Source organism: Capricornis sumatraensis, chromosome 17 (genome assembly GCF_032405125.1).
Source record: "Capricornis sumatraensis isolate serow.1 chromosome 17, serow.2, whole genome shotgun sequence".
Lineage (NCBI taxonomy): Eukaryota > Metazoa > Chordata > Mammalia > Artiodactyla > Bovidae > Capricornis > Capricornis sumatraensis.
Genome location: NC_091085.1, coordinates 76,568,029 through 76,584,456, shown reverse-complemented (window position 1 = coordinate 76,584,456; position 16,428 = coordinate 76,568,029). Strand labels below are relative to the sequence as shown.

Sequence of the window (16,428 nt, the reverse complement as noted above, 5' to 3'; positions counted from 1 at the left end):
AATACAACATTGTAAGTCAACTATATTTCAACTTAAAAAGAAGCTGTCTACACATACTACACTGCCTTCATTTCCACACTTCCTATTTACCACACAATCCACTGCAATTTGACTTCCACCCCCACCATTTCTCTGAAACTGTCTTACCAAGATCAACAGTGACTGTTTATTGCTAAATTCAATGGTCATGCTTCAATCATTCTTTCAGCAAATATTTACTGCATGCCAACTATGTATCTAACTATGCTCGGTTAGAAAAGAGCAGCACACAGGAGACAGATTAAACATAGAGCATATATTAAACAATAACATAATTATTTTCACTATAATTGTGGCAAGTTGTAGGAAGGAGATATCAAGTCCTTATAATGGAGCAAATGGTGTTGGGTAGGGCACACAAGAACATATTCCTTAAGGAAGTAATTTCCAAGTTGAGCTCTAAAGGATGAAGAGAAATTAAGCAGGCAAAGAGGCGGAGCAAAGGATAACTGGGGAAACTGGGATGGCGGGCAGATCTGTGCAAAACTCCTAAGGCAGGAAAACAAGCTCCTCACACACACGAAAGCTGCCTATTGTCAGCTCCCTGGCCTACTACAATCCCTCAACTAACATTTATTGAAAGGAGGGCTTCCCTAGTGGTCCGGTGATTAAGAAACTGCCTGCCAATGCAGGCAACATGGGTTTGATTCCTGGTCTGGGAAGATACCACATCCTGTGGGGCAACTAAGTCCATGCACCACAATTACTGAAGCCTGTGCGCTCTAGAGCCCATATTCCACAACATGAGAAGCCTCCGCAATGAGAAGCCAGAACACTGCAATAAAGAGCAGTCTCTGCTCACAGTAATGAAGATTCAGCCACAGCCAAAAATAAAGAAGAAAAAGGAAGGAATGGCCCTCTACAAGGTGGCCCTAAAGAACCTGTATCTTTTAACACCCCTTACAAAGGAATGTTCTAGTTACATCTTGATCTATTTTTTATTCCTGTCACACACATTCATATTCTTGTATCCTAACGCTCACACCTCGAGCTACTCTGGGTGTTTAGGCTACTGTTTACCCACCTTTTCTGCCCTTCATCAGACGTCCATCTTCCCTTCATGGTCCTCTAAAGGCAGGAAGTGTTTGTTTCACTTTGTCAAATACCTGCTTAATACCATTTGTTCTATAATTACAGTTCGTTATGTTTCTGCCTCCTCAGTGCCTCCCTCTCTGCAACACTGCCCCCAACTCTAGGGGCAAAGAGTGTATCTTGATCATCTTCAGATCTCCAGGGCCTAGCCTAAAGGTGGGTGCCAAATGGATACTCTATGTGGCAAATCGAACTGAAAAACTTTACCCAGCTGCCAGCTACAGAGGTAATTTTCAAAGATAAGCTTCAACAGTCAGCAGCGATGAGTCACCTGGAATATGTCCTTGGGACTACCTCCAGGTAAAGTCACATGAAGATGTCCTGATCTGTCACACTGTACCTGGCCTAGGCAATTCCCTCGGAACCTTCAGCCTCCCAAGCCTGGATTTTCTTCAGAAAAATACTCTTGGCCTTTTCCACATGCTTACAGTCTTAAAAGTCAATGATTCTCTCTTACAACCTTCATTCTAGGAAAAGGAAGAGAAATATAGTAATACAAAGTCTTGGAGATCTTGGTGAGGCCCAGTGGAAGACCAATCTAGAATGCTGTCTGCCTGGGAAAGTCATTCTCTAAGAAAAGACGTCACTGTGCCAGGCTGTTCACCTCTCCCTTGACTGTGGTTACCGATCCTGTCTGCAGACTTAACAGTGACTGCTGATAGTCAAGAGTCTGACAAAGGGAGCCTGACTACATAAATGCCCTCAGCAGCTTTGAACAATACAGAGCCCTTGTTAGGTGTTTAACAGTCAAAAACCTATGCCTTCACAGATTAAGACTGAAGGCAGGAGGAGAAGGGGACGACAGAGGAGGAGATGATTGGATGGTATCACCAACTCAATGGACATGTGTTTGAGCAAGTTCTGGGAGTTGGTGATGGACAGGGAAGCCTGGCATGCTGCAGTCCATGGGGTCGCAGAGTCGGACATGACTGAGCAGCTGAACTGAACTGACTGATGCCTTCATGGTTATTACTGGGATTTGTTGCTTTTAAGAAGTGCTAAGTGTGCGATGCAGACAAGGTGATAATTGCAATAAATGGTTCGCTAGGAAGTTTCTCACTTTCAGGATCTTTGGAAAAACAGTATAAAATATATTCCGCTTATACATGCTTCTCTCTTCCAACTTAATAATTGGTGATGTGACCCTCAAACAACCTGTGACTTTACTGGGGCAGGCACAAGGGTACCAGGATGGTAAGGTTAAAAATCATCTATTCAAACCTAACCCTTTCGTTTTTCTGAAACATAAATGGGATCAGAGGATAACTGAGTTGTCAAATCATGAGAAAGTCTCAAACCTAAGTTCTGAGACCACCAGACCTGTTACATTTTCACAACCCTGCTGCTGATGCTAAGTCACTTCAGTCGTGTCCAACTCTGTGAGACCCCATAGATGGCAGCCCACCTGGCACCCTCGTCCCTGATTCTCCAGGCAAGAACACTGCAATGGGTTGCCATTTCCTTCTCCAATGCATGAAAGTGAAAAGTGAAAGTGAAGTTGCTCAGTTGTGTCCGACTCTTAGCGACCCCATGGACTGCAGCCTACCAGGCTCCTCTGTCCATGGGATTTTCCAGGCAAGAGCACTGGAGTGGGGTGCCATTGCCTTCTCCGTTTCACTACCCCAGGCAGCCTCAAACAAGCTGAGACTTGCTCAAGACTACAGTTACTCTGTGGAAGGCTCAGCCTGCCACCCCAACTCAGAGCCAGTGCATTTCCCATAAGACACTAACATTCACCTTAATCTTGAGCTAAGAGTTGGGTTTCTGCAAACTAGTCCTTTTCTGACTTCAAAGTGGTGAGAAATTCCAAGCGCTGAGAGCTCATGAAACCATAAAGCCTGACCTGAACTAACATGTACAGATTCTATCCTTTAACTTGAGAAAAAAAATCTATGGTGCTTCTCATGTTCCACTAGACAATGAGAACCAGGAACAAAACCCAGCCAATTCAGTGCAGCACAAAACAAGTATGGTGACTGCTGTGCCCCCTGGGAGTTGACAGGTCAGGTATAGAAATCTGATTTTTTCAGGGATAAAGCAGGAAGCCAATGGGCAGGGCAGCAACTGGTAGGAAACAGCCAAGAGAAAAAATATCACATTTTAATGAAGTGACTACCAACAAGACTAACAATAATGATTTATGTTCCAGCAGATACTCTTCTCTGCATACCAAAGGATTTTCCTCCTCACTAGCTTCCCAAATATACCAAAGGGAGTGTCTATAAGGAAGAAAGACTAGATGATTTTTAAAGATGCTTATGGACTTTTCTGGACCTTAGATTCTTCATAAAGGGAGGGGTCAGATTATTCTTACTAATTCTGAGAGTCTATAACATCAAACCAGGGGCCTCTCATTTTTCAGGTCAAGGCACAGACACAGGAATCTCAGAAGGTTTTGTTCTTGCTGTTGTTCCCTTCTGCCCTTCTTTAGTTTATTGGGAAACATTTGTAAGGGTTAAGCAGAAGAACTGGAATTAGACCTGGGTTTGAAACTTGACTCTGTGTCCTTGTGCAAATTATTTAACCTCTCAGATCCTGTGTCTTAAACTTTTTTTCTTAAGAAAGTAAACAAGTAACTTTCTCCCCCAGTTCCTATCAGTTAAGATTTTAAATTGAAATATAGTTCACATACATTATGTTAGTTTCGGGTGTACTGTATAGTGATTTGATGTCTGTGTACATTATGAAATGATCACCACACTAACACTAACTTCAGTAACCACCTGTTTCTGTACAAAGTTACTACAATGTTATTGACCATATTCCTTATTCTGTATATTACATCCCTATGGCTTATTTTATAACTAGAGGTTTGTACCTCTTAATTCTCTTCACCTATTTCACCTCCCCTGTCTCTTAATCTTTAAAAAGACGATAATGTCATCCACCTTACAGCATTACCAAGAGAATTAAGAGAAATACATTACATGAAAATACCTCCCACAGTGCCTGGCACTTAGTTGGCAACTGAATTGTGAGTAGCTTTCCTTCTTTCTTTCCTGTATACCTAGGGAGTTGGCTGGGGGAAAAGTTGAACTATTAGATACACTAGCCTCAGGATTTCCCTGGCGGTCCAGTGGTTAAGACTCCGCATTTCCACTGCAGGGGACACAGGTTCAATTCCTGGTGGGAGAACTAAGATCCTGTATGCCATGCAGTCAAAAAAAAAAAAACCAAACATACAGAAAAACCCACTGGCCTCTAAAATCTGAAGGGGAGGTTTCCAAAACAAATCCAGCAAATGTTTTCTATGTGCCCATATGCAAGACACAAAGTACGCCACCAATTTCTGGGGCCCTTCATGAGTATAAGGGGCGAGGATATGTACAAAAATAACATACCTCAAAGAGCGACAAACCAGGTGCTGGGGGCAGGGCAAGCTTGGTAGAGGAGTAAGATATTTGGTAGAGACACAAACAAGACAGGTGGTTCTTGTAGCTTTGAGGCACTCAGGTTCTTACTTCCAACAAGTTTACTTAGCTGTGAATGAGTGGGCATTTTCTTATCTGGGGGAAGGGCTACAAACTGGTGAACCTGGTTAACCAAATCGTACACTCTTGGATGGACATTCTCAACCCACTGTCAACGGCAGGGAAGAACTACTTCGAGTCCTTATTATGCGTCAGGCAGTGTCCTAGCATTATGCAAGCATGAACTCAATGAACATGGTTGGAAAAATCCCCCGGAGGAAGAAATGGCAGCCCACGCCAGTATTCTTGCCTGGAGAATTCCATGGACAGAGCAGTCTGGCGGGATACAGTCCATGGGGTCTCAAAGAGTTGGACAGGACTTGAGTGACTAAAAACTAAAAATCAAAAATAAGGATTCCATTAAATAAGGACTAGTATTGTTTCCATTTTACTGAAAATGAAATGGACATGGTCCATTAGTAAGTGTTAGAGCTGGAATTAGACCACAGGGTCTGCTAACTCCAAAGTCTATGTCTTTAACTACATTCTAGACTTTCTTTCCTGGAAAAATAAATCATGGCCAGAAAGATCTAACCAAACAGAATCCCAGGATGGATGTTCAAGGTTTACTTTAATGGAATCAAGCAATGGTTTCATGTTTAGCTACTGCTGGATGTGAATGAAACGGTAAGAGAGTCTAATTCTTGTTACTGTATAAAGCAAGGCCAAAAGTGGGAAAGAACAGACTTGTAAGAGACTTGTACAGTTCCCTGTCCTCTCACTGAAACGCCCAAGTGATATCTGGGGGTGGACCCCACCCCTCCCTAGTATGCCTGATCCTGAGCTCCCTACCTCAGTTTGCACTGATCAGAAGCCAGCCCTGGGCTAAAACCAGCCTAGCGTCCAGAAAAGGCAGACAACACACCAGGAATGTGGAAAGTCTAACAGTTGGGTTCCTATTCTACGATGGGTTTCTATTCAGCTTTAAAACCTTGTGGTCTTCTTGGACCCTACCTTGCTCCCTCCATCCCATATCCAGGGCCATTCGTGTCACCCTGCCCTGACCACAACAAAAGGCATTTCCTCTGGCTGGTGCCTTCTTCCCCATTCCTATCACTAACAAGCTCAGCTCTGGGCCCAAAGTACCCTACTCCAGACTGGTGCTCTTCCTCACCCTTGTCCAATTCATTGTGCCCACCAAAAATAGACTGATAGTCTAAACATAAAATACACACATCGTGCCACTCAACCTATGGTCTCTACTGCATACCACAAAATTCTACAAGCCTGGCATTAAATCCTCCACAGTCCGGCTTCGCGCACCTTCTCAGCCTTATATTCCACTTCCTACGACTCCCACACCTTCCAATCTTTGTCTCCACCGTACATATCAAGTCACCACCCCTTGTGAAGATCTTGAAACTCACCAGCCTTTGCAATTGTACCCTCAGTTTCTCCCTTACCAGGATATCAACCTGCTAAATCCCATCCCCCTTTCTTTAACCTACCTAAGATTTCTCAAATCTTACCCTCAAGTATGACTCGAACAAATGTGATAGCCACTCTGGACACCATGCTGTTCTTCAAACATGCCAAGCACACTCCTGGCTCAGGGTCTTTGCTCATTTTCTTGTATTCCTTGTCCAAAATCTTCTTCCCCCAGATACGTTTCATTTCTCTGCTTAGATGGCATTAACCACAGAGGTTCCCATGATATCCCACTGCACCCACGCCCTTATCATACTTCATTTCTCTTCCGAGCAGTTACCCCTGACATATGATATTCATATATTTACTTACTCTCTATCTCTCACCACCAGAACATACACTTCATGAGGGAAAGGATTTGATCTATCTTGCCCTGTGCTGAATCCCCCAGGCCTAGACGTGTTGGTATACAGTAGGAACTTAATATATATTTGTGGGATGAATGTATGAATAAAGTTCTCCTTCACCTTTGAAATTCCCTAGTGTTATCACCTGAAAGCTTCCCTGGTGGCTCAGATAATAAAAGAATCTGCCTCCAATGTAGGAGATGCAGGTTCCATCTCTGGATCAGAAAGATCCCTTGGAGAAAGGAATGGCTACTCATTCCAGTAATCTTGCTGGTAAATCCCATGGACAGAGGTGCCTAACAGGCTACAGTCCATGGGGTCACAGAGTTGGACATGATTGAGCGACTAATACACACACATAAAATGTTGTCACCTACAGGACTCATAATAGCTTGTTTATTTTTTCCTTAATTACTCTAAATAGTGACTATGTCAAAGGCACAAACCACATATTATTCATTTCCACAAATATTTACTAACGGCCTACTGTGTGCCAGATCCTGTACACCTCAAGGACTTTGGACTACTGGAAAGAGCACTGGACAGGTCAAAGGTTAGTCCTGGCTCTACCACTAGTTGAGTGACCCTAGACAAATCCATCTTCCTCCCTGGGCCTCAGTTTCTTTACATGTAAAATGAGGAGAGTTACATTATCTCTAGCATTTGTAACACTTGGACCCAGCCCAGTGCCTTAGACACCACAGGTACTCAGCAAATATTTGATTTCTTTGTTGTTGATACTCCTGTTACACAGGAACCTGAGTTGTCTTGGAACACAGTTCAGACATAACAAGTAAAAGTTTAAGTCCCACTTCCTTCTCTGACTCCATGGGCAACTTCATTCTAGTGTTTATGATATAGAGAGGATGATGCACCAAATTTGAAACTGGAAAATATTAATTCTGACCACCGCCATTTACTTGGCTTTGGAACCTTGAACAAGCAATTTCTGAACCTTAGTCTCCTCTCCCATAAAACAGCCATAGTGACCTTCTCCTAGCTCTTCAAAGGCACCACATACCTTCCTGCCTCGGGACCTTTTTATGTTCCCTCTGCCTGGAAAGTTCTTTGCCCTTTCTTAGCTGGACTAACTTCTACTTATTTTCAGGGCTTAGTATAAACTTGCTTTTTAAAGGAATGTATTCCCTATCCACTCCACTTGCCCCTGATGCAATCTTATTGTAATTATCTCATTTGCTCACCTCATTTATTTACCGTTCATCTCTAGGAGTGTAAGCACCATAAAGGTAAGAACTGTGTCTGTTTTGTTTATATTTCTCAGCGCTTGGCTAAGCGCATGGTCCAGAAGTATCCAATAAATATTTTTATGGAAGAATGTACAAACTAATGCATCCAGAGGCACTAATACCTCCAGACAGCTTTTCGGTTCCTTCAGAGCAAGAGCCAATAAACATTACTGCACTCTAAGATCTTTCACAAGTTTCTGAGAATCAAAGTTCAAGACAGGGAACCGACATTACCTAGAGGTTAGGGAAAAAAAAAAATTAGAAATCATTTGAGATTAAAAAAAACTCTGGAAGCTAAAAAAAAAACAACCAGTAAAACAGGAAGAGACAGGCAGTATGTCTACCCCTAGCCCTCTTTCTCCAGAAGCCTATTATCAAGAATAAGGAGAAAATGCCATGCTCCCATGGTGAGGAAGTGACCCACTGGTGGCCTGCTCCTTGTATTCAGGATGGAGGAAGTGACTGTCCACAGGCTGAAAGCCAGGAAGCAGGGGCAGATATCCCGGACAGCCTCCCTCTTCCACTATTCCCTCCTGCCAGCTCTAGAAAGCTTCTGGATGCTGACCCTGGTGGACCTAAAGGCTGGGCCACCCACACAGGTGGCTGGGAAACAGTAAGGTCCTGGTGCTGCGGGACAGACAAGGAGGGCAGGAAGCTGCAGGGTGGTGTGAGGTGATGGGGAGGGGACTGCAGGCCCAGCCAACCTAACCCTGAAGCTACCCTCCTCCCTTAGACACTTCCTTTTAGGAGGTGTTGGCCCACCTTCCTCTCTGCTCTCAGAGGGGCCCTCAGGGGGCGGGGGCCTACTTGCCCCAGAAAGATGCACTCTCTCCCTACGCTCCGTCGCTTCCTAAACCCCCAAGGAGCCCACACTGCTTACTTCCTGCAAAGAATCCCAACGCCCAGGAGACCGACCGCAACATACCCGCCAGAAGCCTTGGATCCCATGGGGAAAGCCATACTCTCCGCAGTTTTCCACAGAAAACCCATTACCCGGGGTAACTGCATTCCCTCAGAACTGCCCCAAACTGAGGTTCCCGTACTCTCCATGTGCCCTCAAACCCCTCACTCCAAGGAAACCCGGGCTCCTCAGCTTCCAGTTTTAATTTGAGGACCTGCAGCCGCCAGGGCCACAGAAAAAGATGCTCCCCGGCATTCCTCCCCTCAGGGACCTCAGCTCGCGGGAAACCGACCCACTCCGCTAGCCGCCCCCTCTCGCGAGCCCTCTTCCCCGCCCCCACCGCCTCCGCGTCTCCGGGGAGCGCTGCGCTCCTTCGCCCAGTTATCCCTCTGAGGAGCGGGGACCACACAGACAGACACTCCCGAGAGGTCGCCAGCTCCCCTCAGGCGCCCCGGGCCCAGGACAGGGCGGCGCGGCCCTTTCTTACCCGCCTGCGCCGCCATGGTCCCGGAGGCGCGGAAATGAGGAGGAAGAGACCGCTGCCACACCACCTCCGCGAAGCTCCCGCCGCCGCCTCAGGCGCGGGAGGACCTCAGCCCCGGGCGCGAGCGGGTTGCACCGCCTACGGCGCCCGGGGAGGACCAAACCCGCACCTGGCACGGGGGCCCGCCCGCCGACGCCCCGCCCAGCCGAGGCCAGGCCCCGCCCCCTTGACGCGGGCTCTGTGGCGGCCCTAGCGCCCCCTAGCGCTGGAGGCGCCCGCCTTGGGTGCCCGAACTGGTGAGGGCGATTCAGAGCAGGCCTGAGATCTAACTCAGAGGCCTCTCTACCCATAAGGATTAAGAAAACAGAAGCTAGCGGGTCAGGTTTGACTGCCTCAAAATGAGCTGAGCTGGAATGGGAACACAGGCTCTTAATCTCCAGTTCAGAGCTCTTTTCAGCAGAGTATTTGGAATCAAGAGTATGAAGCTGGAGAAACCAGGTTTACCCCCCAAACAGCTTTGGGGAGGGTGGTGGGGGGTGAGCTTTTCTCAGAAGCTTCTGGCTCAGAGAAGCCACTTGTCTAGAAGCAAGCTCACACTCGGTGGCAGATCCTTAACAGGCCAAGTACGTACATAAATGACTCCAGAACACCAGATCTTCCAGTGGAAATATACCTGTGGTCTGGATTCACCCTTTTCGGACTCCTCTTTGTAGAGAAGAGCCCTGGACCAGGATTTAGGACAGCAGACTGGTTTCTGGCAGCCACTACCTGGCTGATGGCCTTGAGAACCACTTCCCTCACTGGATTTGGTTCCCTGTGTGATGAAGGTTGACCACATCAGCTGGTCCCTGAGGTCTTGTGCTGGGTCTTTCCTTAGATCAGATTTAGGTCATGAGAAAGTGTACAAATGACCAGGAAGGGGGCCCAAGGAAATGAATCAGGACACTCCCACCAAGGATGAAATTCCACCCAGCCGACTCCAGTCCAAGCAAAGGTGAGCACAGTTCTCTTCCCTTGTGCCCTGACCATGTAGTCCAAACCAGATGCAGGTCAGATGGGCCGCTGATGTCCTGACTGTGAAGAAAGTGCTGTGGGGCAGTGGGGGAGATGTGCCTGACTTCTGTTAGTTCCTGGGAACCCTCTTCTGCAGCTGGCTTTAGTGTCTGAAGAAATCTCTCCTCTGATAAAGTAAAGACGAAACTGTGTGTTGAGTTAAAGTGATGGGGATCCAGGGAACTCTCCTGACAAGCCACCTCAGGGCTAGACAAGGGGCGCGGGACTTTTATTTGTCCCGCACATGGAAGAGGTTACACTGTATCTTCCCAGACGCTGGCAGCCTTGGAATCAAGACCCCCGGGAGGCTTTCCCTCTCCCTCTGCCCCACAGCAAGGTACCCAGGTCTGTTTCATCTCCTTCTTCACTCTCTCTCCTTTCTTTCCCATCTCCAGCCTCATGGTCTTCACCCACTGGGAGTGAGGGGATAACTCCCTGAAGTTGCCCCCTGGGAAGCTGAGGGAACTCTGAGAAATGCAAGTTAAAATGTAAAGGAAGAGAACAGCAGTCTATAGAAATGATATAACCCAGAAAAAGCTTTTCAACATGGACACAAAGAACATTTCAAAAGCACTGATGAACTCAAAGGGAGTTCTGGAGGGCAGAAAAGACCTGTGTGTGCAGGGAGAAGGCCCGCTGCATTTCTGGCACCAAGTCAACTGTCCAGTTTGACTACATGACCATGGCTTGGTCAGTCCTTGAGGCCAGGCTGACTGACTCAGTCAACTCTCTGGGCCGACAGAAATGGAAACCTGGGCCCTAACACCAGCTTAAGGTTCAAGCTCTGCTATCCTGAGGGAACTGGTCTACTGGTCAACAGCCAGACACTCCCAGTGTCGCTTCCATGTGCTTCAAACCAAATCAGTCTAGGGTCTCTAATCTCCTCTCCCTGAATCGTCCTGCCTAACATGGACTGAGGAATCATCCAAAGTTATGCTTCTGTCACCTCTCTGCTCAAAAACCTGTAATAGCTCTCCACTGCCGACAAAATAACAGCCAAACCAGGCCCTCACGAGCTAACCACATCTCACCCTATAGCCTTCTCTTCCTACTCCCGTCACTCCAGGACTCTGCTTCTTCCTGAATGCATTCTGCCCGAGTACCATTCTGCCATGCCTACAGCCACCAGCTGTGCCCACTGACCCCCCTGCTCCCCAAGTTCTCTGTAGTTTTGTTGGCCCGTTCTGCCAGAAGTGCAGTCATTTCTAAACTCTTAACACATTATTTTCAATTGTATCATTTTGCAACCCCTGTGAACTAATCTGAATCTGCACTGTCCAGTGAGGTAGCCACTAGCCATATGTGACTATTTAAATTGAGATTGAAAAATTCAGTTCTTCAGGCCACTAGCCACACTTCAGGAGCCTGACAGCCACTTGTGGCTAGCGATTAGTGTTGCACAGCACAGACAGAGAACATCTCCACAACTGTCAAAATTTTATTCCATGGTGCTGTTCTAGACAGTGATCAGGAAAGGCTGCTAACATCACAGAGAGAGACTACCAGACATTATGTGTCTCCTGATATGATGCAGCGGGTATATACTACCACTTATGACACAGTCTTACAAAACAAACAAAAAATAAAACCTGAATCTGGCCAAGTCTCCAGACTTAACAACCAACTTACAGGAAATGCAAGCGTAAGTAGACTTGATTAATACCAAGTGAAGCTACAGCAAAAGTGAAGCTACAGCAAAAGTGAAGCTACAGCAAACTCAACAGGACAAATGAACTGGTTTCCTTAACAGATAAACCCCAAGGGAAAGAAGAGATGGAAAAGGACCATATAGATATAACAGAAACTTAGACATCCAATACCAATGTATGGGTCTATTTTGGATCTCAACACAGACTGTACGAAAAGTTATGAGACAACTAGGAAGATCTGAACAATGATGGGACACATGATATTAAGGAAGTAGCATTAATTTTTAAAGGTACATGCAAAGTATTTTGGCTAGTTTTAAGAATCATTATTGAGATGCACACTGAAATACTTAAGATGGGCTATGACTAGAATTTGCTTCCAAACAGTGTTCCAGCAGGACAAATGAATTGGAGAGGAGCAGTGCGAGAGTGGGGATAAGTTACGACTGGACCTGTGTTGGCAGCTACTGGGGCTGGGAAACTGGCCCGCAGAGGCTTTCCTGCCCCGCTCTCCTGTGCCTGGTTTCCTCTTCTTACTGGGTTTATCAACTCCTAGAGCTCCCTTCAGCACTCTTGCCTGGAGAATCCCAGCGACGGAGAAGCCTGGTGGGCTGTAGTCAGACACGACCCGCTGAGGGTCGGACCCCACTGAGCAACTTCACTTTCACTTTTCACTTTCATGCACTGGAGAAGGAAATGGCAGCCCACTCCAGCGTTCTTGCCTGGAGAATCCCAGGGACGGGGGAGCCTGGTGGGCTGCCGTCTATGGGGTCGCACAGAGTCGGACACGACTGAAGCGACTTAGCAGCAGCAGAGCTCCCTTATCTTTGCATTTTCTACTACATCTTGACACTATTCAACTTGATAACTCTGAGGTCAAAGTTTAAGGTGGAGAGCTCCTCTCAGAGGGATGACCTGTAGCTCTGATGTGCTGGGGAGCCTGAGGCTGGGCCAAGTTTGTAATCCCACCATCTCCCAAGGAGCTTTACCGGGCAGCACGGCCCCTGCTCAAGGTGGAGGGCGCAGCTGGAGGACTAGACAGCCTGCCTTGTCAAGGAACACGGAGAGACATGCTGACGCTCAACAACCCGATTTCCTCAAGGCTCTTTCGGGCCACAAGCTAGGCTCCATGGTGGCAGCCTGCAAGCTTCAGATTTCCATACACTTATCAGAACTGGGTCTGCCTGCCAGACAGGTCACAACTTGGGTGGGGCTGTCTCTGAAACCAGGCCTCCAACCTAAGCTTCTCATTTCTAAGTATCCACGGGTGTTTGAAGACTTTCATCCTCAGTTTAACATTCCTGAGGACACAAAGGTGCTTTGAAGAGGCCAGACCAGTGTGACGAGTCCCCAACCCATACCCCCACTCCTCTGACACAGAAACTCCACAGCTCAGTTATGTAAAACCGTTTGTTTAATTCTAAATCAAATCGCTTTCACAACAGTGAAAATTAGTGACTGGGCAAGGTGTGCCACTGTACACGGTGTTGTTTCCTGACAGGTGGCAGGAGGGGCTGGGGCCCAGAACACAGAAACACATACACAAGAGAGGAAAACTGCCTCGGCAGAGAGGCTATGTGGTGAGCCTGCAGGGGGCTCAGAAGGGGGCTCCCTGTCGGGGCTGGGCCAGCAGTCCCAAGTCGGCTCTTCTGCCCCAGCTCCTGGCAGAGGGCGAGTGGGGACCTGCAAGGTTCAAGATCAGCACTGGGCCAACCTGGCTGTTCTAACAGTTTCCTGGGATGCCTTTGCTGGTGGAGCTCGCCTGGGCCCACTCCACTTCGTTGAAGGGTCCAAATTATTTGTCTTCCTACCTGCAACCCTTCCTTCTTTAACCTTTCTTCTGCAGAGCCATTTCTGTTGGATCCATCCAACTGAAGTCCTCTTGCCCATCACTAGGTGGGGCCATCGCACTGAGAAACTTCAGGGGCCCTCACCAGAGGTGAGAAAAAGAGCACTTTTCTCCTGTGGGCGCCCAGGGAATGTTTAAAATCCATCAGGCACACTGTAAAGGAGGTGGCTTATTCCTACCAAATGGGTTCGGTAAACGAACCACCTATTCAATACTTGTGTTTTGTCGGTTTGAACACTGAGCTCTGGCACTGAAAGCTACGGGGCTGGGGAAGGGGGCTGCAGTGGGGGGGGCAGAGGGCCTCCCTCATCTTCCTCCAGGTCTCTGTCTCCACAGGCTGTGCAGAGCTGTATCTGGAACACACACTAGGGGGGCTCTCTACTGGGGTAAGCCCAGGAGCAGTGTGGACCGGTGACGGGACAGCACCCCAGAGTAAACCCGCCTCCCCCGACCCTGAGGATCTCTCTGGTAAGAGACTCGATTTCTAGGAAGAGGCCAGACTGTCAGAGCGAGAACCTTCCCACCCGGTGAGCTGGCCTGCTGCCGGCACCACACTTCTTCAACCAGATTCAGAGGAAGAAGCTTTTGAGATTGAAAATCAGATCAAGGGCTGGGGAGGAATGGCTTCCCTGGACGTTTCCAGAGGAAGGTTTCCACGGGAAGACCGCATCCTCTTATCATGCTGAGGCTCCTGGTCTCTGTGCCCGGCTCTACAAAACACCAGGGGCTGCCGGCTCTGGAGGCGCATGCTCCCCTGGTTTTAGCACACACATAGAAGGTCTTGGAGCCACACCAAAATCAGAGTCACACGCTGGTCTCCCCGTCCCTGCCTCTTCATTAAGGACAATCTGGCTTCTGAGGAGAGTGGTCTTCAACATGCTGCTGGGATGACTCAATACAGCCCCCCAGTTTCCTCTGGGGGGTCTGGGAGAGGATGCACCCAGAGCTTCTGCGGCCTTGGGATAGCTGCTCATTCAGTCCTTTCTGCATCCGAGCTCGGAACTCCACCTGAGTCCCACAGCAGGTCTCTCCTAAGATGCAGTTGGTCCCGGGCTCGGCAATCACCTGGGATGGTGCCCCTGGGCAGGAGGCAGATATGCACAGTTCTGGAGGGTGAGGTGATGGGCAACCACATGTCTCTGTGGGTAATATACGTCAGGAAATCGAGGTCATTCAGGCCACTCTGGAGCCAAAGACACTGAACAAGGCCCAGAGGCAATCAATCTTTGGGTCTCTGGTGAGTTCATGAATCAACCCCAGCTCCAGCTGCTGCAATAAGGATCTTAACAGAACAGCCATTTCATGCACGTCTGCTGAGGAGGAAGAGGAGGAAACAGGACAGAACAGCACTGGGATGCGACAGGGGAACCTCTCTGCTCGAGGAGTCCCACTGACCTCAGAGGCCACTCACCAAGGGGTATTTTTATAAAGAGATGGAATAAAGTTTCCATACTGGGTTCATCCCTTTGTCTTTGTAATGTTAACTTCGGGTGAAACTGGACAGTTCCTCTTCTCCTGCTTCTCCCCTGTGTGGAGTCAGGACCTGCTGAGCTGGCTGGACAGGATTTCATGGTGTAACCAGTGAGAGACTGACTCGATGCCAAGGCCTGAGGTTACAGCAGGGTGTTTACAGCAGTGGCCAGACTCCAGGGTCCTCAACGGCTGGTCTTGAGTTCCAAAGCTCTGATGGAGAAGCAAGACTCCTTGATGTGTCGCTAACCCCACCGATTCCAGGGGTCAGGATTAGCCAGGAAGTCAAACATCAAGAGTGGGGGTGGCGTATCACTGGTCCAGCGGCCCTGCCGTGGATGTGGGCCGGGAGCCCAGCATTAGGCAATCAATAGCCAGAACATGATCACCAGGGCCACAAACAGGAAGAGGCGTGAGAGGAACTGTTCGTCCACGTATTGGGGCGTTCCCGGGACAGCTGGAGGGACACAAGGGAGGGGAGAGGCTGTGAGAATGCAGCAGCCGTGCTCATTGGCCGCTGGGTCAGAAGTCCAGAGCATCAAGCTTCGTCTCTTTACAACAGAATCCTGCTACACTGAAAATATTTCCAACCCCAAATAATATCAGACAAAACAAAATCAGAATTATTTTAAAAATGTGGAATCATGTAACAACAAGGATAAAAGTCTCCAGTTTATCCTAAGAGGGTTTTTGCCTGCAGATGCACATAAAACAGGAAAGTCTTGGAGGAAAAGAAGAAAAGCTACTCTCTGTTAAGTGTCTTATGTGTGCTGTTTAGTATACACATTACGGCCTGGTAGGTATTTTTATCCCATTTTGTGTAACAAGGACTGAAGCACAGGTATGAGGGAACCTTCCCAACATCTCGAGGTCCATGAGCTGGTGGAGACCCCGCAGCTGTGCTCTCAGCCTCTGCACACCGTCTCTGGGTTCCGGCACTGGTGAGTCAGGAGGGGTTTCAGGGAGCCCCATGTGGGGTGTCTTCCTTTTTCAGAGGCAAGAACGAGCGCCCAGACAGACAAGAAGACCTGTCTCCCTTAGTGCATAGCAGGCTCGGGGCAGAAGTAGGCTGAGAGCCTGGGTCTCCACTCCTCTCTGCTCTGAGAAAAGCTACTGTGCAGAGCAACTCCTCCTGCCTGTGGGGCAAGGAGTTAGGAGAACCTCCATCCCAGATGGGCAAACTGTACCCATCACGACAGGGAAAACCGCCTGTGACTGGGGCAGGGGGGTGCAGTGGCCCGCGGTCAGCCTGGCTGTGAACTCCATGCGCCTGGGAAGCCCCAGGCGAGGCGGGGCCAGGATGGATGGAACCGTGCTGCCAGGCAGGCGCCTGCTCCTCCCAGCGCCCTGAGTGGCTGCTTCGGAGCAGAGCACACCCGGCACTGGGGGACCTCTCTCC

At 48.4% G+C, this 16,428-nt stretch overlaps 2 protein-coding genes across 4 annotated transcripts in view; both read right to left on the bottom strand.

Moving 5' to 3' along the window:
* LIMK2 (LIM domain kinase 2) overlaps positions 1-9,113 on the bottom strand; it is a 52,084-nt gene extending 42,971 nt beyond the window's left edge. The window contains exon 1 of the mRNA XM_068989567.1: positions 9,012-9,113. Within this exon, the coding sequence (XP_068845668.1) occupies positions 9,012-9,027 (16 nt within the window). The 5' untranslated portion in view covers positions 9,028-9,113. The remainder of the gene's footprint in view (positions 1-9,011) is intronic.
* A 4,057-nt stretch (positions 9,114-13,170) lies between these two features.
* Positions 13,171-16,428, bottom strand: part of RNF185 (ring finger protein 185) — a 30,075-nt gene continuing 26,817 nt past the window's right edge. For all 3 annotated transcript variants that reach the window (XM_068989767.1, XM_068989766.1, XM_068989768.1), the window contains exon 7: positions 13,171-15,486. In XM_068989767.1, the coding sequence (XP_068845868.1) occupies positions 15,389-15,486 (98 nt within the window). In that variant the 3' untranslated portion in view covers positions 13,171-15,388. The remainder of the gene's footprint in view (positions 15,487-16,428) is intronic.